Consider the following 26,913-nt stretch of genomic DNA (forward strand, 5'->3'; position numbering starts at 1 on the left):
TCAATTTTAAATTGGCTAAAATAAAGTTTATTTTACTGTTATAATATATAATCTCTTATCAACACAACTCACAAAGTGTTTACAAAATAATCTCATTTTCTGCTGCATTTTAAACACTACTTTTATACAAACTTTAAAGGTAAAATAGGAATTTGTAGCTAGAAATGTTTTTGTTACATTTTTTTAGAAGCATCACAAGAATGACTTCAAACAAGACTTTTTTCTTACGGTGTCATCTTCACAGACAAAACGGAACGTTTATTGTAAAGACCTGAGGAAGGATTCATGAAAGCTTTCTTTAGACAAAGGATGCCAGTCCTCTTAGGTTGACAGCGAGCAAGTGCATTTGAGCTAACTTAGGCGCTCTGAAACGCTTTACAAAGGAATCTCCTCCCTTTCCCTTCACTGACTCTAGGGAGGGGAGGGAGCCTGGAGCATAACGGTAGCTTTCATGAATCCCCACATTGATGACCTCGTATGCAGTGAGACCACAACACGCAAAGCTCTGGTCCTTAATGCTGCGCAAGAAACCATGGAAATCTTAAACCGAACAGAATTTGAAGTATTACAGTTGTCACAAAACCTACTATTCAATATGTTAAAATTAAAGTTACCTAATGTCCTCTGTGAATCTGGTAGTAACAGGCAAGTATTACATTACTCAACCCCGGTCTCCACTACAATGCGCTAATTAATACACATTAGAAAGAGTGGAAAAAGCTACCATTTTCACTGCTGCTAGAAAGATATGTGCTAAAGTGAAAGGATTTATGCTCCTGCCAGTCAAGTCAGTTGACAGATTTTACATGACAGCAGAGTCAGGCTGACAGTGATTATTTTACATACAGCAAGCAGGTAGAAAGAGGTGCTACTTTTTTTTTTTTCATGCATAGTTTAACCGGCTTACAGCCAGCTCATCTCCATTAAGACTAGAGATGCATGATCCACCATTTGGTATAAGCCAAACTACCAGCAAATATATTTCCAGTGCAAACAAAATTGTTTTTCTTCAAGAAAAACAACTAAATTTAATGCTACTTCTCAAAAAACAATGCTTATGATGTGTCATTTTCTACCCATTTTGGTCTGCATTTCTAAAGTTCCCTTCCTCTCCTCAAATCACATCCAAAGACAGATGATCACAGTACACTTTTGTTTTAGGCAAATGACTGTCTCCTCCCCAGAATAAGTTATACCGCCCACTGAAGATCATCCCTGAGAGCACTGTTCTAGCTAGACACTTAGAAAGTAAGCAATATCTCATAGCTTAGAGGAAAAAAAAGGCTGTTCACCCCGTGAGATCTTGTGGTTTTAGAAAGTAAAAAAATGCAGCTACTCTGAGCATTTAAATTCCCTGAGCTGAGTGAAATCTGAAGACAGTAATTTGTAACACAAAGCATAGCAACATCTATAGCTGTACTTACAGAAGCTGTAATTTTTTACAGTGGTAAAGTCAGACATTAAATTACAAGCATACAGCAGTTAGTGGTGGTTCCTTTTACTTGCTTCCTGTCACAGGAGATACGATGGCCTTCTTTGGTGAAAAACAGCAGTGAAGAAGCTTGATGACTCGGATACTTTTGCCTTCTGGTATTCTAGCAATCGTTAAGTTACAGTTAGCGGAGATACTACCAGGCCATAGTGCAGTACAAGTAAACCATCCTAGAGAAGAGAAAGAAACAGCATCATCATACTGCTTCACCTTCTCCATGAGGCATTTCCGTCACCGCCTGGTACGACAGTCACTGCGTGGCAGAACCTCAGCTTCAACCTCACTCACCATTTTATACCATGTCACTTCCATATGGCAAATACAAGTTTTGAAATATCAAGGCAAATAATTATATTCCCCTCTCCTCTTTGAGATGGAGAAGCATGTTAAAAAAAAAAGGTAAAATCTGGTACTTTGCTTTTATTTTAAAGTTATAATGGAATTAGCTCATCTTCATACAATAGGCTCTCGTTTACAACTCATACTGCTTTCCACATGATACTGTGGGGCAGAAACAAAAAGTGATCAATTAAGTAGTTCTAGAAGGTGCTGCCAAAAGCTGTACTGGAAGAGCCCGGACTACTACTACACATTTATTAAGTAATGAATACAAGGGATAAAAACCCCCCCCCCCCAAACTATTAGCTTACTAAGTCATGTTTCTCCTCTTCTGAGGCTGCTCCACATAATAAAAAAAAACCTTTCACCTGTGAAACAGGACACTTCCTGACTCATTAGTCTTACTTATGTCACTTAATTCACACACAGCTGGTGAAAGGTCTAGCACTTAGTCTGCTTCCACCATTGATCCACTGGGAATCTGGATTGTTGCATTAGACCTATTTATATGGACAGGCTTTAATAAAAGTTTTCTTTTGAAGAGAGAACTGCATTAATCACAACTGACATGTTAGAACTTCTACCATATTTTGCTTCTGATGTTTTTGTCTATTAACATACGGGACCTAAGATAACGTAAGTTCCAGAGCAGTTACGCAGTTCCATGTGAGGGGGTATACTAGCACATAAAACCCCCAACTTTAATTAAAAAGTTAATGACAAAAAAAAAAGTAACAAGACTGTCACCACTTTACAGGTTATGTATTATAATACAGTAACAGTAGAAAATACTGTATTAGTCTAAACACAGTGTTTTGGAAGAATATGTATTTTTTTAAACAATAATTTATTATCTATGTAAAAATGCTTTTGACTGGTTGGTGTAGCCTCAACTACTCATAAAAAAAGTCTCTGAGCCATTTTGCATTGGAGGAAATTTAAGATTAAGAAATTGATCTCACAGACTCAAGAGGACAGAATGTGCTTCTCCATGCCTCCGTGACATGCTCTTTTTCTTCCTTTGGGAATTCTTTTCAGACGGTGCCTATCAACACCTCTATGTTCTGTCTGGAAGATGACCTCTTATTAGAAAAATAGCCTTGTTTTGCCTCTAGTGCCATGAAGCTCTTTCAGCAGAAAACCACCCTAATTGCTGCTGTATATAATTATTTTTACTCTCTCTTCTACCATTAGTTTCTTTAACTTTGTGGGAAGTGCAGTATGTTATTTTCAAGGGAAAAAAAAAAGTGGAAGAGCTATTGGAATTTTCAAATGTGATGGTGAAAGAAAACAGGTTGATAACGAAGGAGAACAGGTCTGCAACAGCAATACTTTAATCAATTTGGCCAACATGCTCATTTAGTGAGACCTGAAACTCTGCTTCTGGCTACAGATTTTGTCATTTACTTAAAGACACGATTAATATTCTAAGTCAGGAAAAGAGGGCACCAAAAAAGGAGCCAATTAAAAAAAAAAACAAAAACAAAAACTAACCTTAAAAATGTAAGGTCCTAAGAATGGTCATACCAGGGCAGACCAAAGGGCTCCAGCCCCATGGTGAAAGCCTAGATAAAAACACATGAAAAGGGCAAGTATGCTACCTCCCTATATAATTTTCCAATTTCAAAAGCCTTTCTCAGGAAGTTCCTGAGCCCTAAGTCAAAGTAACTTTGTATCAAGTGTCTTCTGATGACTTTTCTTCTATGAACTTGGTCTGTTGCTTTTGAATCTACAAACTTCTGGCATCCGCAAGTCAAATCTAAGGGAAATCAAATCCAGATGCTTTGCATCACTGGACATGGTGATATCAGTCATAAGATCAGGACTGAAGATATGATAAAAGGGATTAAAATGCAGGCACTGAGAAAAGCGGATCAAAGTATTCTTTTATAAGAACCATCAAAACCAACCAGAAGGGTCATGCTGAGAAAAAAGGACAGCACATTAAAACACCTATAGGAGAGACTGTGTTCAGGCTACAGCAAATATACATGTTCCCTAACTCTACAGCTACAGGTGATACAAACAGCTTCAGAACAACAGCAAATGCGCTCCGTGAGTCTCACGCAGCTTCACTTTCGTTTAAAGGATGCTTACGATGACAAATGAAGGCCTAGTGTAGAGTAGATGCCAATCAACCTTAACTTCAATGGACAGGAATGAAAAAAAAAAAAAAAACCCCCATATTTTATTCCTGTGTTATTAGTGCCAGCTCACTAAATTTCCTTCATCATCTCATCCTGTTAACAACCAGAAATCCATTGCTAACTGCTAAAAGGATACAGGAGGAGACAGGAGCTTTAACTCACTTATTCAGTGCCTAGCATAAAGTGGGATGACTGTGTTGCAATATGAAGATAGGATCCTGATTGTCCTCACTTCTTGTTAGGTAGAACAGGTACTATAAAGTTACTTATGAACCTCTTGGCACACAGTATGTTGTTACACCTTCACAAAGGTATACTTACTCCTTGTGCCTGTTAGCTACTTCAACAGAGAAAATAAGACACATTCAAGCTTCCTTTTTTGGAGAACTGTGGTCAAAACCAGTTTTTCCTCTATGGCAAGAGTTTCTTAAAGGAAAGCAGTATCTGTACAAGAAGAAAATGCTGCAATGTATTCTTTGATGAATGAGTCTTCAAATGGTACATTTGGCAGTAGGACATTTAAAGAAATAATCTATCTACACAGGAAATACCCCTATTAAACCAAAGCCAAACCCACTGCAATTCCTTCTGTACAAAGAGAAGCTGAGAGTTAACCCAGTACCAGCACTGCTTACTCTGCAATTACTCACTTTTTAAGTATTATACATTTCTATATATTTTCAGCTGCTTTCTCTAGATACTGTTCTTAAAAGGAAATCCAAACAGAGAATGAGCTCTCACTGCTTATTACAAATCCCAAATCAGGCTAACTCGGACATGCCCAAAAGAAAAGCAAAATAAAATATGATCCCTTCTTACAGCAAAACTCTCCACTGTTCTTTGCCACACATTTGTGAACCTGACCTAAAAAAAAAAAAATGGAAAGGATCCCACTTGTTACACCCAGCTATAAACTTTAGAGTGGAGCTAACAGACAGAAACACCATAGTATATACACCTTTTGATGTTTTAAGAGCAGTAGCAACAAGAAGTGCCTCCACTTTCCAAATTCAATATCCTCACAGCAGAGAGTAAAACACTTCCATAGCAGACGTGTGCTAGAGGGTCACAGTAATTAAATTAGATCACAGCTCTTATGGCCTAGCTCAGGAGAGACCAAAAAAATGCAATGGCATTGGGTTACAAAAAGGTGAGAGTTACAAAGAGAGCATTATAATCTGCAAGACCTCTGTGCCAAGGGCCAGGGACATAAAGGAAGCTACTCTTTTTAGCTTCTCCCATGTGTGAGCTCATTATATCCATCAGTGATGCAGAGCTCTGAGGAGGCCAGTTTCAGAGAAGTGAAAATAACTAGCAGCTTGGATCATGTTGCATTTGTGCAGCAGAGGGGAGAAAGGTAATACAGGGAAGAAATTATATTCCCATATAGTTAATAACCAAGCTTCCTTCCTCAGCTACTTGATCAAACTCTTAATTACAGGCAGATCTCAATGCTCGGTAACAAAATTGAGCCTTTTAAAAATTTCTATCACTGTCTTCGATCTCTCCTTGCAGTAAATTCCACAAGTTTTACACTGTTTTAAAAATTAAGCAAAGTTGCTGCTTTTTATATAAATTCTGTGCAGCAAATTTTTTATGGTTTTGCCCTAAACAGAGTTAGAAATCCTATTTCCAGCTAATTAGAAAGATTCAACCAACCACCCAATTTCAGAAATGTTAAAAATCTTGAGATCTACAAGATTAAGCAAGATTTATTCCTGTTTTTTTTTTATCCTTCTATCAACTACATTCAACCACTAAAATTAGTTACCTATTTACTCCAATTAAAACAACCCAAACAGGTTACTACGAGGCCAGTATCAGGAATATTTTACCATTAGATCACACTTGATCTTCCCACACTTGCTGGAAAGGCACATAGTTACTCAGAACAGCTAAAACCCTGCTAGCTTGCACCTACAGGAGACTAATTTACCAAGGCTCTAAGGCATCACTACACGATGATACTCAGTAGGAAAAAAATCCCCAACACCCAAAATCTTCACAAAACAATCTTGAGCATTTAAGAACCATTCAGGAGGAGTAAAAGCCCCTAAAAAATTACAGTGATTATTGCCCAGAAAAATAAATCACACATAACATATGTTATGCTGCATTGTATTGGAAGAAACTTCCAATGTAAATGCTGCCAAAGAATGCATGTTAAAATTAATGCCTCTGGCAAAGAGAAACTTATCTGCATTTTTTAAATCACTTTTCTCAGCAAAAAGAATAACTGGTGACATGAATGAACTTGCAAGTGAAAAATGCGATTCAGAAGAGCAGTTATTTTTCTCCTCTAACAGTGACTGTACTCATCTAAAAAAACCCAAATGTTTATTCCTTTAAATGACTTTGTATTGCATAAGTAGCTACTGAAGCCATTTTCTTAGCATGAAGCATCTACAACGAACCTCAGAAACTGATAAATGACAACAGCAGTTTTGAAGAGAGTTTCAGCATCCTAGTGAGAGCTGTTAGGGGCATTCCAAGCTCCAGCACTGGTTTGGAAAGGCTGGAAGGTTATGATGGCACAAGATGCCCTTGGAGCTTAATGTAAAATCCATCAAATGTTCCTTTGTAGTTGTAGTCTCACTGGGCCTGGACAATTATGCCCCTCATCGAATTTTAGGCCTTGGTGAAAAAGAAACAACCCTTACCATTTTTAGACTTGACCCATTCATCTTCTTTTTCTGGCTAATTATCTAAAAGCATTTTCAATTTTTTTTAATCTTAGAAATGCATCCTCTTGATTTCTACAAAATTATATAATGTGAGACTATAAAACATGAAAATGTCACAATTATTTCAATATCAAAAAAGAAGCAACTATCGTTTATTTGCAGCGATTTATTTATTTACATTCCTACTGTAACTATTTGGCATCCTAAGAGGTTTTGTAACAAAATGAAGAAAAATTAAAGATGAACCTGATTTTTCAAATTCCCTGCCAAAAGTGACTATGAAAGCACAAGACTTCACAAAAAGCAAAGACCTTTTTGTGTTTGTTTGCCCAAGAGAGCAGGCTTGCAAGAATTCATCACTAGCATACTGATTTTGTAATAACGAGACTTGAAACATCACTGGAGAATGTATCCAGAGACAACTGTTCTCTTTCTGGAGCTGCTGACTGGTACTTAGCCACTAAACATCAATCAGGCAGACCCAATTCTGACAAGAAATGAAACCAATGCAGTTTTCCTTAAAATGGCTTCCCCAAGAGCATTTTTCATACACGAAAAGCTTTTGTGCTAAGATGAAGTCTAAAAGCATGTACATTTGACTATACCCCTGGACTGAGAAATAAATCATCCCCCTGCTATTTACTGAAGCTTTTAGTAGAGGGCACTTCCATCTCTATGTGTTGATTGCTCTATTTACTTACAATGAACTCATTACATCAGAAGCAAATTTGTTACCAGTGCCGCTTCCTCCTGGTTTCTATCCCCTGCTCCCAAAGCGGGTTAGGTTACATTTTCATTTTTTCTTCATGCTATTATATAAACAGCTAAGACATCAAGTATGGCATTTATTCCCTTTGACTGCAGAAACTGTACACACCACAAGCCTCAAAGATTTTTAATGTCTGCCAACACTAGCATTCCTATTTGCAGAGCCAGCAGCACTTAAGACAGTAAGTTATCAACAAGAAATAGTTGGCTATACACTCATGCTGTGATCAGGACCGGTATAATATGCATCAAGCATATTAATTGCATTCATTACTCTGTATCTTTGGTTTGTGCTTTTATGAGCAAGTTCACTCCCCTGACCCAGTCACAAGGCTAGCCTTATTTGGTATGCTTCAGTCCTTTGATTTCTTGCAGAGATGCAATCACCAGGGAGGAAGACAAGGAATGTTAATTGAAAGAAAGGCTGGTATAATTTATCACTGATAAGATAGCAACTTTTTTCAGAATAGAAAAAACACACCCACAAAAACATCATATCCAGAACATCATCAAACCATCAAGAACACTCTTAGCCCACGGTATACTTCTCAACTCTACTTAAAATATAAAAAACATTTTGCATAAGCTGGCGAGATTTTCTAAGTGACTTCTTCAGACAGGTTGGTGCTACCTGATAGCTTAAGAAAGTCTTCTATTTTAAAACAGAAAAGCCGGCACAAAGCCCCAGCTGCCACACGTACCTGTACTGCACTCTCTCCTATGGCTTGACGAATTTCCCTCAGTGTCTGGTAGTGTTCTAGCAGGTGATCACCACATATTATGTCTACCTGTGAAAGAACACAAACATGGTGAAGTTCAACCTACCTTTGGATTAGCAAAACAGTATCTAAGCCCTTTAAATATGATTAGAAGAGTTCAATTCTAGCATGTTAGACACTAAAGCTATCTTTACCTTTGTTGTCCAAATGTATTTAGCATGCATAGCACTTTTGCACTGCCCTAATGCCTCCCACCCACGCCCCTGATGTGGGGCTCACTGCTGGAACAGAGAGGACAGTTTACTGTTTCACTCCCAGTTTGGTGCGTCTGCTGAAAAAAAGCTGTTTAGTAACAACTGTGATGAATTTAATGGAAATTCAGATCATGTATTAAAACGATCCCACAAACATCGAGTCATTTATCAGTTGCAAAAGAGGGCAAGTTGGTTGTGTCACTGACAGAAAATGAGCCATTGCTAGCCTCATTCTTATCTTGAGTGAGAAAACATGAATAAGTCTGCTTAATACGACTGTTTGGAAGAAGTGTTTTAATAGAAAAGAACAGCTCACTGTATGCCACTGTCAGCAATTACTTCACACAGTCCTTCTTCAAAATGCAATCAATACTTCTGTGAGGCAAGTGAAGGGCATACTCAGCAATTCTAAGCAATGTCCTCTACTGCAGCTGAACTATGTCAATGATGTCTGCAATTCTGGAGGAGGCACTTTTGTTAAGTAACTGCCCACAAAAACAGTAATTTTTTGGGAAAAAAAAAAAGAAATCATAATGAGATATTCTGAATTCCTTGCCTTGACTATTATGAAAAATAAGCTTCTTTATGAAAAGTTACTATGAATTTACTGTGCATAATGTAAATCCAGTCTCTAACATTCCAAATTAGAGCAGCTAACACAGCACTGTTTCTCTCTCAACTGCAGCTTGGTTACAGTTTCCTTATGAGCAATTTCTAGATATGGAAATGAGAGGGCTCTCATCTGCAAGTAACAATGACGAAACCTCAAAATTAAAGTTAAAGAGCATTGACAATGAGCTGTCCCACAGCTTTCTGCAAGGAAACCGTTTAAGCTCTGCCACTGCAGTAGTCAGGGAGCATACTGCAGTATCATTACGTATTCTCTTATATGGTCACTTTCCACTATAGGACGCACTCTGTGCTTCAGCTATTCAGTTCCCTTGGATTTATGCTCTTCTGCGTGCTGACCCACTACCTCTCTCTTGTTCTTCATGAAAAGATTTAGGAAGATTTATGCCTCATGCTGGCAGACCGCATTGTTCTGAGAATCAGGAATGTGGGAATTCTACTCCTTAGGGGCTCAAAAAGGGCTAATTTACTTCACTTCATCTGTATAATATGAGAACGATGTAGAATACTCCGTTCACGTTAGGTTGAATCTTAATGTGCAGAAGATGTAAACTGCTTAATATTACTTCTGCTTTTAGCTTCTAGGAGGAAACCAGCAAGTAAAAACTAATCTGGACATAACATTAAATATTGATTAGATATTGATCCATGTATATGCACACGTGTATACATTTAACATCACCATTTGATGTATTTAACACAGAACCTGGAAGAAATATATTTATTTTTCTTTTTGAAAGCTGGTTACAGCTATTTCTGCTGTTTCCTATGCATTCTAGCCTCTACAGTTATTACTGCAGGAAGACAGACATGTCTGCTTTGCTTTCCAGTGATATATGGAGTTTAATTACTTCTGCTTTATAATTTTACTTTTCTAATTTTTATACTATAAGGCACTGAAAACTCAATCCTGCTCCCACTGAAGCATATATACATACACATTTTATATATTCTACAGAAACAGAAAATCTAATCTATTTGCCCAATAAACGATGCAAACAGACACAGTGACAACTGCTGACAATCTTTCAAAATAGAACCAGAATGCTTGTTTGAAAATGTCCCACTGTTGATCCTGCTGCTCCAGTTTCAAATGGTAGTCATCAAAGATACAGTGTTTTCTAATAAATTGGGAAGAGTTTTTCACATTTACCACGTTAGAGTGCTCTGAATACCAAATGCCTAATCTCCTCATTCCAGCACCAAAGCCTGAATTTCTGCCTGCAAATTGTTATGCTAGGATTCATTCTATAAGGACAAGAGAATAAAACATACAATGAAAAAAAATACCAGTTCAGCGTGAAAATCAGTTGCAAAATGTGTCTCAGAGGAATCCTTGTGCCATACAGGAATTAATATATTCCATTACAAAAGAGTCACCAGCAACACAAGTGCTATGAATTTACTACAATTTCAACCGACTGGTAAAATTGAAGCCAGCTAGTACTGATAGCTAGTGAGACAGCAGTAAATATGGTTTGACGTTTTGCTGAAAGGAAACATGAAGGTGTAGCTGCTGAATACTCAGTCACTTCTGTTAAAATTCTTATTAAAGTAGCCTTTCCATTATGCCATTTATTTTCTTTAGGTGGCGTGTTTGCTATTAGAGCTGTTTCTCTAAAAGCCACGATAACAGACAATTACAAATTAATACTCACCAAGTAAGACAGAGATAAAAATGGAAGACTTTCATGTAAGGGACATCCCACATAAGATTCATCCCAAGGGGGAATTTGGCCCAGAAAGCAGTAGACCTCAATCCATAGTTTCTATGCCAACCCATACTATCCAGGGAAGGACAAGGAAAACACAGTTTTAGAGATTGACATGAATATTTGGGCTAGTTATTCAAAAAGCTGGCAAAGCTTTCCATTTCCTCTAGTTGCTATTTACTTTTCAAGGGTACCAGATACTTCTATTCCAAGGTCTAAGACTGGCACAAAGAAACTGCATCAACAACTACACTGTACGAGCACAGACTTTCTTCCAATCTTTCCCCAGGCTGCAGTTTACACACGCTCTCAGGAACGCACATCTGATTATGGAACATTTCTATTCCATAGGCTACATTAATGCATTCAGACCAGCCGAGCCCCAAGTCTTTCAGCAGTCTCTCTTGTCCTTACAGAATGAATGGCAAGAAGGGATAATGCTGCTGCAAGATGGACCTCAAAGGAAGTAACACTTTAAAGAAAACTTCTCATTTTCTCCCCACTCTTCAGCTGAACACAAACTATACAGATGTGCATCAGATGTCAAAGCCAAGTATCTAACGGATTCCAAACACCACAGCCTGTATTTAGCTCAAATTAAATGATACCTACTTAGCTCTTACTACCAATTACAGTTGCTCAAAAATTATTTTCACAACCCCCCCCATAAATTTCAGCAAGAATATTCGAGAGACCTTGTAATTAGAAATATATATAGACACATTCAGAAAATTAATCGTTGCCCAAAGCATAGAGATCAAAACAAAGCACCAGAAAGAGTAAACTACAGTCTGTCAGCCAAAGTGATAGATAAAAATAAATGAAGCCTTAACCTTTCAGATAAACTAGGAAATTTGAATCACAATCCATTTGCAAACTCAAATACAGAAGTCTGAAAATAATTTGAGGCCTCAGACTAGGAAAAGAGAACAAAGGCAGTGGCTTCAAAACTGCTTTTTAGACTTTTATATATAATGTCACACAAGTCAGATGGCTTATTTCACATTTTCATTAACCTCAATCCAACCCACTTGCGCAGGTCAATGAAGAAGGGCAAACTAGCTAATATTCCACACAAACAAATTAAGTCAAAGAGGTCTAAGTACAATCAGTAGTTCAGGAGAATGGGTAACATACTTTCTATCACTTGGTCACCAAATCAGCTCTAACAGGGAACAAGTAAAACATTCTCGAATAATACTTTTGCAGACTGTCAAACTAAGCTGATATTCAGTAGGAACTGATTGCATTCACAAAATAACCACACCTAGCATCCTTACTGGAAGTTTCAACAAGGAAACCAAGGATGCGATTGATATATGGAGGAGAGAAAGGAGGAAAGACTGTTCCCTCCTTACAGTCAACTCTTTTCAAGTTCCAGGTAAGGCACAGTTAAACACTGTGGCAGTGTTTTCTGTAGATAAATGTGGGGAAAAAAATACTGTGAATGTAGTGCACTTTAGCTCAATAGTGCCTGAAACGTGTGTTTCTGAAAAGAAATCTCCTAGCTTCCTAAGGGAATCTAGTTCTTAGACTCTAGTCCCAAGTTGAGTGCATCAAACTCATGACAATTTATATAAAAATCTATTAATTTAGGTAATGAAGAACTGGAGAGAGTTAGAAATCAAGACTAAAGAATTAATATTAAAAAGAAAAGCTTGTCGTCCTAAGTTAGTATCTATTTCTTCTTTAACATACTTTGGGGAAGCCTACAGGAAATGAACCACTGCAGTCCTCAACTCTCTTCCAAATTTCTACAGCAAACTAAAAAAGCAGCCAAGCACCCTCTACATTTATATTCTCTGCACATACGGTTTACAACTTATTTCCCTAAATTCTTCTGCCTGTGCTAATTTATATTCAGGTTCTCCTTAATTTTGTTTTACAGTTTCTGTTTTATTAGCCATCCTGGGAAGTTGGAGTAAGACATGATTCATTAGGCTTATTAATCTTTAATGACATATCTGACATCTCTTTTGCTTTCTGCATGTTTACCAACAAAACATCAGCTTCAGTTCTGCATACTACAATGAGAAGGCAACAGCTTAGTACATACACTCCTTTACTCTTAAGTCCCCATGTGACAAAGAAATGCTCAATCAGGATAGGAAAAATACTTTCTGCTTCATTTCCCTAATTCCCTAGTGTTCTAAAAATAAGCCTGAATATCTTCAAGAAATCAGTCATGATTTGTGGCATGAAAATCAACTACAAGTTTCCAGTGACCAAAAAAAACACTCACTGAAAAAAAATGGGAGCAAAGCAGTTAAGAGGGGGGAAAAAAAGCAGCCAAAGGATCTGACTGTAGAAGAAAGTAGGTTTAACATTTCCTCCAGAAGGCAGGGCTTGCACAGAAGAGACCAAGAGATTAGAACTAGCCAATGATTGTGCCTTACTCTAGAATGGCAAACTGGATACTAGCAGAGGTAAAAGTGACTGGGTCAGCATCAAACAACATCTTGAGAAAGGAAGTCTATGAAATCATCAGCTTTTGAGACACAGTAACATTTACCCAGTAACACTGGATCATATCCTGTCTGGTGAAGTCCAAGCAGAAAGTAACTAACGGGGGAAAAATTCTCAAGTTATCTCTATTAGATGATCTCGAGACTGCAAAATCTGAAAGACATCCAACACACAGGCCTAGCTTGATTTTGAAAGATGGGTAACTGCAGTTTCCATTACAGATGCTCAGTGTTCCTGAAAATTGAGATTCTGATGTACTAAAGAAAACACAAACAAAAAACCCCAATTCCTTCCCCTCAAATAAACAACTCAATTAATGCAAGAAGTTTCTCTAGTCTCATTTTGAGGATACTTTTATTTGTTCAGAGTATCAAGTCACCATGACCTAAAAGCTACAGAGACTCTCACTGAGAGGAAACCAGCAAATGAAAATACATTACTTCCTCAGAATGATGAATAATTCATATCTGATTGTCACCACTGAAAAGCTAAGTGGCATGAATAAATACTCATTACTGAGGCACACAGTCATGCTGTATTGTCTCAGATAGTTACCTGCTGCATGAAAACACAGCCTTAACTCCAAAGCCAGTACCTAACTTCAACCATTTGCCTATTCACATCAGTATCAGCTTGATTTACCAATAACTGACAGCTTTAAGAATCATTTACACATTATGGAACTCCTGCACCTTCTCAACTGAATGGTTGCTGAAATATATTGAAGAATTGAAAACTGGTTTTGACATGCAATTCCTATCAAAATGATTGAGAAATAGTAAGTTAAATTATTTTGTACCATATTCTGCTCCTTTGAATTCTTATTTGGAGGCACGTGCCTACATTTGCATTCATCTCTTTCATTTCAACACATCCATCCACAGTATCATTCTTTCTTAGCCCTTGTTTGCTTCAGTTAAGTTTTACTGTTATTCAGCTCCTACCTGTGTCTGCCTTCATATCCTCCCACACTCACACACTTTCCTGTCTACATACTCAGTTTTATCTTTGAAACAGCAGTATCTTTTGGTTTTGAATTTCATCTGCTGAAATCTTACATGGCCCTTCAGAAACTCTATACAAATAATCAAGTATTATAATGAAAATGTAAACATTGCAAATGAGTTGGGAGAGTCGTTCCTCGCAGATCACAACATTTCAAACATTTCATTCTTTAATGCTTGCTGCATTAAAAAAACCCTTAACATTACTTCTAGACTCTAATAAACAATGCAAATGTTCTGCCTGAAGCGAAGGCGCTACATTGATTGCAGATCACAACATTTCAAACGTTTCATTCTTTCCTCCTTGCTGCATTAAAAAAACCCTAACATTACTTCTAGACTCTAATAAACAATGCAAATGTTCTGCCTGAAGCGAAGGCGTTACATTGATCACAGTGAACTTGTAAGTGCCTCTACAAGTGGCATACCTGACAAGTAGGGTCCAGATCCATTTTTCTTCTGAGGAATTTCTCCACATGTCCAATTGTTGCCTCCCCTGAAACACGCACAAACTTCTTTTCCAAAGGCTGCAAAGAATAAACATAAGATTTTAAGACAATGTACATTTTCAGCAATCATCCCTCGTAAACCCCAAACCCAAGTTGAAAACCCAGTAACAGAGGGTGACAGCTTAAATTTTTGGACCCTTCCCTGCTCTACTTCCAGATTACCTCATAGGGAAAGGACTAAATATGTATTAAGACTCCAGGTTCAAACTTCCTGCTGTTTAAAACAACCTTTAAAAATAACCAACTACTGACTTCAGTCCTATTTCACTATTAAGTACTGGAGAATGATATTTGCTGTTAATTCTGCACAGAAATTAGTATTACACAGCATTTTAAGAACTTTTCCCCCCACAAGCATTTACTCATCAGAAGCACATGAACTATTTCCTAAAGTTTCCTTATCAGGCTTCTGTACCAAACATGATTCAGATAACTAAGCTCCTTGCATTATAAAATGACATGGTTTAAGTCTTTTAGCATTCTAGAAGTATTATGGCTTGGGCTGGAATCAACTTAATAGTCCATGAAATTCCAGAATCAATTAAAATATACTACTATGCAGAACACAAGGGCAAGACTGGTCTGAAATATTTTTTTATCATTTCTAAATACTTTCACAGCAAGGACTGCAACGACAAGACATTTGTTATGCCAGCCTCAAAAATTTTAATGGGTTTCTCTTCTACGGATAAAATTTTAAACGGCTGACTGGTGATATGGGCGGCTAAGCAAAGAGGCACAAAGGCAGAGCAGATAACTGCATTCAGTGTGATAAATGGATTACCTTTCGTGTCAATTAATTGGATTTTTATGTTGATGTCTGAACAGCTGTGATTTACTATCCAGGTTCATCATATTCTTTCAATTTGAAAGAAGGGTCAGAGGGTCATGGACTACCCTTGAATTCAATCATGAATTTAAATACGTATCCATGATAACTGTGGTTTTGGAACAATAGTTTGATTTATTCATGTACAAGAGCTAGAAATGACAGTCAGACCTGATCTAGGGAACCATGCTGCTGCAAGCTTGATGATACTGAATTTATGCTTGCTGCATGTATAAATCACAGTTTATGGCCACGGACCTTGTAACCTGTTCTCTCCCCCACATTCCCACTTAAAAAAAAAGGTAACATCTAGTGCAGAAAAATAAGACAGATGAACAAGTAATTGAGGACAGAGCAACGCTAAAAATCGATCAGGGTATGTTTTGTGAAAAGTGGATATGAAAGAGGATTTGGAAGGTTGATGAGTAAACCTCTTGGTCATGAAGTGGAATAAAAAAGCATGAAGATATAAAGCGTAGTGAAGAAAATAAGGATAGAAAGGAAGAAGAGATAGAGTGAAGCAGGGGGTTAGCATACAGCAAGGAATTTGAAAATGTTGTAGAAAAATACCAGTTAAAAGATGTGATATTTCGTAGAACTCCCATAGATGATATAGAAGTCTAAATATGCACATAAGCTGAGTGGCACTTTAGTCTATGGATAACAGGATTATTTGCAGCACAGAACTATTCACTGTGAGTAACGATGGGCAGCCTTTCATCTTTAACTCTAGTGTTCTGAGGATGTTGAAGTGAGCAGGAATATTTATGGCTTAAAAGGGAAAAAACACAACCCCAAAAAACACTTACACAAAAAAAAAAATCCTTTTTCTGAATCATAAGCACTCCTTAATGGTGTTTGAGCCAAGTATCTTTTTTAAAAGGCAAAACTACTCGCATTGGAATGGCATGTTTCAGAGGAAATAAGTGTTGACACAAATTTCAATATTACAACACATAAGTTAATAAAATGGTTGAACTGCCCTACAGTCATTCTTGTGTGGCCCAAAATAAACAGGATAAAAAACAAAGCAGAAAGAAGTGCAAATATGAGACAGGAAGGATGGGAGGTGATACAAGGGCAAGAAGATGAAAAAAATAGTGTGAAATATAAGGGTAAAAAGAAGAAAAAATGCTGGGTAGGCGTGGGGGTGTAACAGATGAAGAAAATTGACTGCAGACATTTTCAGGAACATTGCCTCCGTTCTACAGATTAATTTTGTTTTATGAAACTACACTCACATTTCAACTCTTTGTGAAAATTCTTATTTCTGTATTTGAAAGTTTGAAATTGCCTCCTAAGCTCTGCCGTAACAAATGTAATTACTATTAAAAATAGTATGAATAACTGCAATCAAATCTAACAGTTCAGATTTGTGCCTGAAAATACATTGATTAGAAATCAACTCAGCTGAAAACATGAAGGAAATTAGTAAAATGGTACAATCAGGACAATGCATATTTAAGTTACTAACACACTTTTTTCTCAAATTCTTCAACAGTAAAATTTTCCTGCTAACTGTACCACTTAGGTGTCTCTTATATTGTATTACTCTGTGCCATTCAATCTTTTGAGTCCTACAATTCCAATACAATGAAAGATTAAATGCAACATATACTGAGTAATTTTAAATTAAATCTCCTTCTTGCCCTTGAATAGTCTTGTTTTCTAAATGTTTAGCCAAAATAGTGGAATGACACACTGAGCATCTCTAACTACAGCATATGAAACCATGAAGGCAGCAAACAATGTGCAGTTCCTCTGTGAATTTGTACTGAAGCAGCTCAGTAAGAAGATCTGTAATGGAAGAAGAGCCATATTCTTTAGCAAGGATCAGGAACACTATTTCCTGTTTAGCAGAACAACCACCGTTCAGACAACAAACATTGTTAGTGAAGGGATAGAGAAAAGAACAAGCTTTCTGCTGGCTAAGGAAGCGTATTGTGCTGTCTAGACAGTTTGTGTATTTTTTTTGTTATACGTTTAAGCACATAGCAATTTATTATACTATTTTTATACCGCAGGCTATGCTTCCTCTGAATAACCTATGCAAGCTTTCCACTACAATTAGAGAATCTTCTTCAAAAAACAGTATTTTAGACAACGTCTACACCTTTGTTTAGGATTCCAATAAAAGCTATAGTAGTGCATCTTTTGGAGAGAGATGCAAGAATAACAATCTAGAATCACCTAGGTGAAACTTCATCACTATCATTCCCATTCTCCCACCAAAACTTTAATTACGTAGCCACAGAAGCATTCTTTTCCCATTCTGTGATGCTATACAATAATAGGTTTGAAAGTATTCTGTAATCCAAGGTTGATTACTACTACGCTGATCAAAGTTCAGGCTGCACTCAGTGTAAGAAAAACAAACTACATTAAATACATTCAGGTTATACATGTTTCTGAAGTAAATCGTAAGATAAAAATTCAAATCACATCTGCACCTTAAAATTCCCTGTGCCTTCGTTAGCTCTGAAAAACAAGAGAAGAGTAAACACAATCAGTATTGCTAAGGTTAACACTTATTAACACCCTCAAGCTCTTTATTATAATAGTGACTTACTGATTTAGTAGTCTGGCATATCAAGCTTATTTTCCGAATCAGGCTATTCCTTTCATTAAACTCTAATACATGAAATAATATTAGACTGAATTTATATATCTTTTCCTCCTACCCTTTATTTGGTACTCCGTTTTTCTTGTGAATTCAGCTATTTATGACTAAGGTTTGTCTACATGAAATGGAAAAAAACCAACACAGCCTAAAGCCATTTTTAAACATAACATAACATTCATTTTCATAGGAAAAGGTTGTAATATTAATGCTGCTTAAACATCCACACTTCATCATCCTTGATATTTGGAACTTTAACAGACAGTATCTAAGAAGTTGCTGACAGAATATGCCCAACTGAAGAGGCTTTCTGGGCCAGTTGTTGGCCTTCTAGACTATTTACATCACAGGATTAATGCTAACGCTATCTAGGAACTCAGGAAAGCAGCAGGAGTTTCTCTGGAAGGTGAAATACACACAAAGGTGGCAAATGACCAAATTCCCAGCTGGCTTCACCAGAGGTTCATTGATTTGCACAGTCTGAGCATGTGATCTACTACTGATGATCTATACTTCACACCTCCATCTTGTAGCGCAATGTATAAATTTCTCAATTAATTAGGCCCAATTCATGACATTTCACTATTCTTGCATTGCATTAGCAAGTATGGACACATGAGAGAGGAAATAAATGCAGTATTTCATTGCCCTGGAGAGGGCAAAAATCAAAAATCACTGTAAGTCGACTACACTTCTACTGACCCATTTGATATAGCAATCAAACGTATTTTTAATGTTTGTGCAGACCACACATTAGCATGGCACTTCAAGTTACTGTAACTGAGTATCTCCACCTCTAAATATGTACCAGCTGTCAGACAGAGTGAAGTAAAACTATCATCAAATTCTGCCACTGAAATGAAATTTAAAGTTACTAAGAAACAAACATAGAAAAGCTTTTCCACTACAGCTGTCATTTTCTTTGATACAGTCTCACAGCCACAGGAGACTAGATAATATACTCTAAAGACACAATATAGACAGTCAGACTTTCAAAGTAACAATTTCTGCTACCTGGTCCAATCTACTCTAAATTTTCTTAATCCAAAGAGCTTTCTTAATCTCTCATCACCAAGAAAAGCTCTTTGATTTTGACCTTTGAAGGGGAAAACATATTAACCCTCAAACATATAAAGTATAAAAGAAGATCAAGGGTTAAAAGAGTCACTAAAAAATTGTAAAGTAGATGCTGTTAAGCCATCATCCTTTTTTTGTTAGAAACATTCTGTGCTTCCCTCCATATAAGTAACAAAAACACAGTGGACAATTTCACATAGTATAGATGGTATTTGCACAGTATTACCTGCTTTGCTGCCAACACTAGAATGGAAGCTTGAAATAGAACTACCAGAAAAACAAATACGACAACACAGATTCAAAAGTCATTTTGTTTCACAGACAGGCAGATACATGTTTACTAGTTTTGAGGTCTACGTTGCCTGACATCTTCATCTTGCTCTGAAAAAAGAAAGACGTACCTGCTGAGAATCATGGGGGGTGGGGGGGTGGGGCGCGGTTGGTAACCAGGAGACTTTCACAGTGGAGACCTAAACCAAAGTACTTTCACTACAATGAGTTCAAACTGTATCTAATCCTGCAGTCAAGACAACCTAAGGAAGCTTTCCTATAGAGTCACCAAGTGTTCCAACCTGAAAGGGACATCCTTGGAACTAAAGTCTAATTCCCGTTTTTAAAGTAATTTTACTGTGAAATTATCATTGAGAAAGACGCAGGGCTGTTGGTATAAAAGCATGCTCCTATGCCCCTTCACTCCATATGCTCCCTCTGCCACCTGCCGGGCCAGCACAGCAGTGGCTGGTACCCATCACGGGTCCCAGAATGAGCATCCTTCAAACTCCTACCTAGATGCTAATGTAATGAGATACAGCCACAGCTGAGGCAATAAAATAACTGCATATTTTCCTAACATTCCTAACCCAACATAAATGTAGGGTAAATAGCATTATATTTACTCTTTTCTACTGAGATTTTAGTCAAGGAATTTTACCTTATGTCTGTATTTATCCATTTAATGATGGTTTACCCAATGGGGTAAAAAGCATGCCTGAGCACCAGGTCACTGGGACCCTGTACTAATTACATCACATGTTTTATACCACATTCATTAAAGGGAAAAAAGCCTTTTAAGTACAATTAAAAACTATATTTAAATTAAGTTTCGAGTGTACAATACACTATATAATGCCTTTGCTTTCCTTTCCTGTTCAACACATGGCTCTTGGCTTTACTTATAACAAACCTGCTCTTAATGCAAAAGCATTAACTTCCTCGGTCTCATTTCTTCAACACACGAATGTATTTCCATACCATCCTACTCAGCAGAATGGCAGTATAATACCTTGTTTAAAAAGAGGAACCTGAGACAGACTGTTGAAAGGTAACCAAGAACTGCAAGTGCCCAATTTGGGACAGCCAAGATTGGGTTGGTCTGCAGAACACTTGATACTACAGTTTTAGTCATGACTCCCACTGCTTTCAGTTGTGCTTGTGAGCATTCAGCACTTCTGCAAGTCAGGCATAAAGAAAATGAACACTGAAATTATGTCAGGTATGTGGATTCACAAGGACATTCTATAGCGCAGTCAGGCATTGCTCCCTAGAGGTTTAGCTCTAAGACCTTCTCTTTTCTTCCTGCAGTCCCACTCCTTATCCATTTAAAGAAATTAAGATGCCACATGATGGGCAACACAAAAATAAAGCCAACAAAACAAAAAACCACACACCACCACCTACCTGACCAAAATTTACCCATGGAGGAAATCTGTTCTGTACTCTGAATAAAGTGAGACACAGTGGACATAACATATAAAAAGACTAGGACATGATGTCTACAACGAGTGAGGTTGAATCAAGATGGTATGCTTTGCTGCTAGAATTTCCCAATTTCTGAGGGCTTGATTTTACATAATTTCTGTAAGTTTGCTATGATTACATATTGTAGTTCTCTGAACATTTTGTTCAAAGTCAGGCCAAAAGCAGGCACGATCTGGGTAGAGGGGTAAGAGTTGCACAAGACTCAAGCCACTTCCCCCCGCCCCGAATTGAGGTTCTGCACTGTGTGGTGTTAGCAGAGTAGTTACAGCTTTCAATCCTTTCTCAATTACCCTCTCCCAATCACTAACATATAAATCTGCATATACAATTTCTCTCTTGTGTTCCTGAAAACAACTCAAGTGTTTGGGCTAGATTCCCCCCCACAATCCATGGCTAAAAGTGATTCCTGATACAAAAGCTTCAGCATAATTCATTAAAGTCTGGGAAACTGTCAGGAAAACTTAATAGTAGACCACGTTATTACCCCCCACCTATAACATTTAGAGGAACACTACTCTTGCTGCCCAGGTTGTGGTTGCAGTCCCCAAGTTACATGAGCAAGTCCTGACATAGTCAGCATTAATGATACTGCCACCTACAGGGACTAAGGAAGTGTAAGAGACAGGTATCTCATCATTCAGTTTACTGAGACTACACTACTTTGTTAAAAATAAAATAAACACATGCAAGTTTTAAAACTACACTTTTTAGGAAGCTATTTTCATAGGAAGACACCTTACGCATTTAATTATCTGCATCATCTAGCTATGCATAGTTGGCTGTCACTATTGCACTGTAAGTTAAAACCAGCTCCCCATTGCTATTTGAAATGGAGGAAATGCTCATTCAATGAAAACTAAGAGCCAGTAACAGTTCAACACACACAAGCAGCACCCTCACATCAGCCACTTAGTCTTAGATTTGCGCACAACTCACCCAATGAACTCCAGAAGTATGGAGATGTCAAGTTCTGGTGGGATCCGGAACACAGAGCCCAGAACTTTTCGAGGTCTTCCTCTGCTCACTGGAACTGGCTGTGGGACAGCTAAAATATTCAAATAGCCAAAATGCAAACACGACTTGAAATAAAAGCAGCATAAGACACTAACATGCGCCAAGCAAAACAGATGAGCTCATAAGGAAAAAGAGCCCGTGCAATTCACCCTATTTTTTTTACGACTAAATCAGCTCTTTATACATTTCATGCTGTGTATCTGAACCAGCATTTTATTAGCTTTCAGCGTGGCACCTCTCCAAAGAGCTGTTTGTTTCATAGTAATACGAAAAATAATTAGAATAATCCCTCATTTGTCAACAGACTTTGAAGTTCTTATTTTTACTCCTTTGTAATGTCTATTATTTAGTAAGGGCCAGAAAATAAAATTAATGCACGTTTTATATATACTTCCTGGTTGTAGGCAAAATATAATCTGTTTAAAAAAAATCCAACCACGATCTCAGTTTAAGTGCTGCCAGATCCATCTTCTATTTTTGTAATTTGAGAACTGTGACAAATCACAGTTATCAGACAACCAAGAATTCCATACTTCCAATACTACATATCTTCTTCAGTTGAGAGCTAATATTTCAAGGAAAGTCCTTAAGAATAAAAGGTATAGTAAATATTTCCTTAACAGTGTCCTTTAAAGTGATTACAGCTCACCTGGTTTGGGCACTTCTAATCCTCTTTCTTTATAGAAGTCATGCATTTGTTTTTTCTCTCCTGAAAAAAACCCACAATACAGAACAGACTGGAATGTTATTTCAGATGCTGAGAATATCCATACAGTTTCAAATGGGCAGAACAGTAAAAACTTTCCAAGTTCCTACAGACCTTCACCATCACTAGCATTCCATACGAGGCTGGGGCACTTAAGATACCCAGACTACGAGTTTGTCAGTAAAAACTGGAAAGAAATCAAAGAAACTGGCCATAAATCATACTGAAATAGCTGCAAAACCTAGTATCCTTCTGGCTTTCATGACTATTTTTATACCATCTATAGTCCGTATATATCCACTAGATGTGTATATTTCACCCAGTCCACCCAGGTGGACTGTGCAGATTCATTGGTTTCCCAAGTTCAAGGTAAATGACATGTGACAGTGAACACACCTAAAATCAGAAAAATGTATGTGTCAGTGAGGAAAAAATAAAAGCATTTGAGAGAATCAGTCTTAGCAACTTTATTTCAACTGAGGCAAGTGAGCTTATTCGGTTGGAATTATATTTTCTGTACTTACACAAAAATATGAGGCATGACTATGAAATATTATCTGGATGTTTATCTGGATACAGTGACACCTGTGTTTCATGAGATAGGGTACATACCGCTACCCATAATAGCATTTAGCAGCCAGAAAGATGCCAGTTGGCACAGCTAATCCATTAAGATTTATAACCAAACATTACAAAACTATTTTAAGGAGCCCAGAGTAGAAACGGGGCTTTGAATTACTCTGTTTTCTGTTCAGTCTTTTCAATCTCTAGATAGTAATAAAATATAGGGACTTACTTTCCTCCAAATTGACAACCAATTTATAGACGATGTCTTGCAGTTGCCGGTCCAGTCTATTAAAGAGAAAAAAAAATGAAAGCATCTTTGGTGCAATACAGAATGGTTTTCATTAAATTGTAACAGAGATGCCAAATACACTGTTGAAATATGACGTACATAAAGAGAAGGGTGACAGAGCAGCAACTCCGTATCTGCCTAAATTTGTGTCCTGACAGCAGAGCTCCAACAGAGGAAGCCATGTAAAGTTAAAAGCACCACCCTTCAAGAATTCATGAACAGTTTGAGAAACTAAAACTCAATTGTCAGAATTAATAAGTACACCACGCCAACAAAGCCTTGTCTAAAAGGAAATCAAAGCAAATAGTTAAGATCTCATATCACCTGTAACACTGAGCAAATGCATAAAAATACCCAGGGTGGGGGGTAAGAAACCCTAGAAAGGGATACAAACTAGATAAAAATACTCAATTTCTTGTTTTGTCTCACTATTGAGATGAAGCTTACATAAACAAAGAATACAATGCTTTTCTTGTAACTGTTCTGTCATTTGAAGCAGGAAAGCACTACAAGTCTGTAAAACAAAACATTTAAAAGCAAGCAGTGAAACTTGAAAAAAAATTATACCTATAAAAATGACATGAACTTATTACCTGATATTATAAAGGGGCTGTGTCTGATGTACAACGATGTTGCATTTTGGACATCTGTTGCTATAATAGAAGTGTCTCACTATGCAGCTTTTACAAACTGTAAAGAAAGAAAAGAAACCCCATAATAGTCACATGTCCATTATACAATACTATCTGTTTAAGCAAGAGGAGCAATTACACCCAGACTGCTCAAATAAAATTTGTCAGAAACAAAACGAAGCAAGTTTTTCAACTTTAAAACTCAAGTAAACAGCAGCTCTCTGGTACAGGGTACAACATTCTTGAATATTCAATTAGGATTATTATTCCTATAAAAAATCCTAATCCAACTGATGCAACAGTAGGTGTTCAATGTTGTAATTCTGTTACCCAGAACAAGAGTAGAGCTAAGACAACAGAATACTGACTGCTGCAGACAAGAGGTTTGCTGAAAAGCACCCTACAAGCAGTTTCAGTAGAAAAACCAAGGTAAGAAATTATAATTCTGCCATTTTCATTGTATTTTACATGTACTTTAAAAATTTGGAAGGAAAGCTAATGAGTGGAAACATCTAGAATAAACAACTTGCTATCGAATCAGCTCTGTATCAGCCTGAACACATCAAACTTTTCCACAACATTTACCAGGAAACTTCTAAGAGATCACCACAGTTGCACATGCAACATTATGCTGTCCTTACTAACAGCTGTGCATTTTCCTAAACTACAACCTGCACTGAATATTACATGGTATAATCAAGCTAGTAAGCAGTGCCCCATTAAAAAAGAAAAAAAGAAAAAAGAGATTTCCCTCTCTATAGTGTTAGCAGCTGGAAGGACTAGGAAGTTGAGATTCTTGGATTCAGGTGGGAATGTGGGTGTGGCTGACAGAGTCAGCTTCACAGAAAGGGTCAGCTTCACAGAAAGGGTTTTATTAGCTTTGAGAGAAAATAGTGCTGTTAGCAATGGAAAAACGGTTAACGTAACACAAGGACTGAGGGGAAAAATAACAAGACAAGAACATTGAAACCAGTTTTTTATTATCCATCCATTTCTATTCGTCAGGCTATAGACTAACTGTTCCACGGGTGCATATAACTGTTTCTGTATCTGAACTGGTATTTCTACACAGCCACTTACTGAGTTTTGTGAACTTACAAGTTCATATCAGCAACAGTTTAGGAAACTCTCTAGTCCATTATGAGCAGAGCCGCCCAACTTTCTTTTCTCAGTTATATACTCGAATTCCTAGAGCCTACTTAAAAAAAAAAGTATGTAGTAGCTCTGGTTTTTTTTTCCTTGGGCTTTATCTTTCCCTACATCTTCTTCCCTCTTAACCTGGGCAACTAAACTGACTTCATGATTGACTGATTTCATGATTTTCTGATGCTTAAAATATCCACAAATGTATTTTCCTTAAGGAACAGAATAAACACAACACACATTCACATCAAACAGAGAATTATCTTTGTGAAGCCAGAACATCTCAACAGCTAATTTTTGTTTGAATTTGCAACTAAACTCTCAGAATGACAATACTGATACTTACAGGTGTGCAGACATTCTGTAATAGTTGTAGCATCAATAAAGTAACCTTTGCAGATGGAACACAGGATGTAAGGGGTCAACTCTGCGAGGTTTATCATACGCTACAAACAAAGACAGTTTGCAAGAGTTTGAATATACAGGCTAAGCCATGAAATTTCCTGATTGCAGCTTCCAAAATATCACAGCCTTAAACCATGAAAAAAATCTGGATCAACATGTTACAGAAATGGGTCTTCCTAAGAGGTCAATCATTCCTCATATACAGCTCTTTTCTAAAGACTTCCATCTAGTCTTCTGAATTGACCTTTTTGTGAATGGCAATCCAATTTGTTTCATGAATCGTACCTGAAAAGCAAACTATAAACAACCCTTTTGGGAAAAGTTCTTTTGGATAAACTCTTTAATGGAATAACAAATAATCAGCAAGCCTGAAGTGGATACTGGTAGCAAATAATATCATTATTTGAAAATGCTCAGCAAGCATGTTGGGGCCCCCAATCAAGATATAAAACTAGTGCCATCTCTTGTTTCTACACACAGTTAGGGATTATACAAATACATATTGAAGCAAAGACTGCAATTTCACTGCTCTGAATTCTGGTTATGAAGTACATTTGCCAGGAATGCACACCAGTAGTTTCACAACAATTTTCCTGTCAGAAGTCTACTATTTCAAAAAAGAACAGATTTCTTCTATAGCAGTGATCCGAGATCTGTCTGAGAAAGGTGACACATTAGATTCTTACGTTCCGTTTCCTCTAGTCTCAAAGCCAGACTAAGGGGCTTTCTTTCCCTCAATGACACCATTCATTTCGCCCACATGCCACCGTTTACCACCCTCACAGTTATGCCAAGAGTCTGTAAGGGCTTCATTTAAATGAGACAGATAAAATGAACTTGAGTAATAATAAAAAGCCTATTACCATACGGCTTACATTGCCTAAACAGCGGTCCAGATTCGCACCTGGAAGTTTTCAGAAGTCCCCAAAAGCATGTAAGTTGAAGTCCGCTGCTTACAGGACCTGCCTGAAAACCGGACTTCTGCAGACGCCAGGCCTCACCTGAAGACGCTGCGTTTCACACCCAGCAGCCTCCCCACAGCAGGGCAGGCTGTCCGCCCCTCCACCTCGTGCCCTCCTCACGCTCGCACCCCCGCCCTCATCTCACAGCTGCCCCCGCGGTACCCTGCTCCGCGCTGGAGCCCGCGGG

The 26,913-nt window shown here is 37.5% G+C and overlaps 1 protein-coding gene across 1 annotated transcript; it reads right to left on the bottom strand.

Moving 5' to 3' along the window:
* Positions 1–25,802, bottom strand: PCGF6 (polycomb group ring finger 6). Its single transcript, XM_009277836.1, has 9 exons — positions 25,706–25,802; positions 24,178–24,274; positions 23,525–23,580; positions 22,672–22,731; positions 21,945–22,053; positions 18,004–18,031; positions 14,644–14,742; positions 8,132–8,218; positions 1–1,662 (listed from the first exon to the last, which is right to left on the bottom strand). The coding sequence occupies exons 1-9, from the start codon at positions 25,800–25,802 to the stop codon at positions 1,606–1,608; spliced, it is 690 nt and encodes a 229-aa protein (XP_009276111.1). The 3' UTR covers positions 1–1,605.
* Positions 25,803–26,913: the final 1,111 nt, after the last annotated feature.

The sequence above is a fragment of the Aptenodytes forsteri genome, unplaced genomic scaffold (assembly GCF_000699145.1).
Source record: "Aptenodytes forsteri isolate BGI_AS27 unplaced genomic scaffold, ASM69914v1 Scaffold15, whole genome shotgun sequence".
Taxonomy (NCBI): domain Eukaryota; kingdom Metazoa; phylum Chordata; class Aves; order Sphenisciformes; family Spheniscidae; genus Aptenodytes; species Aptenodytes forsteri.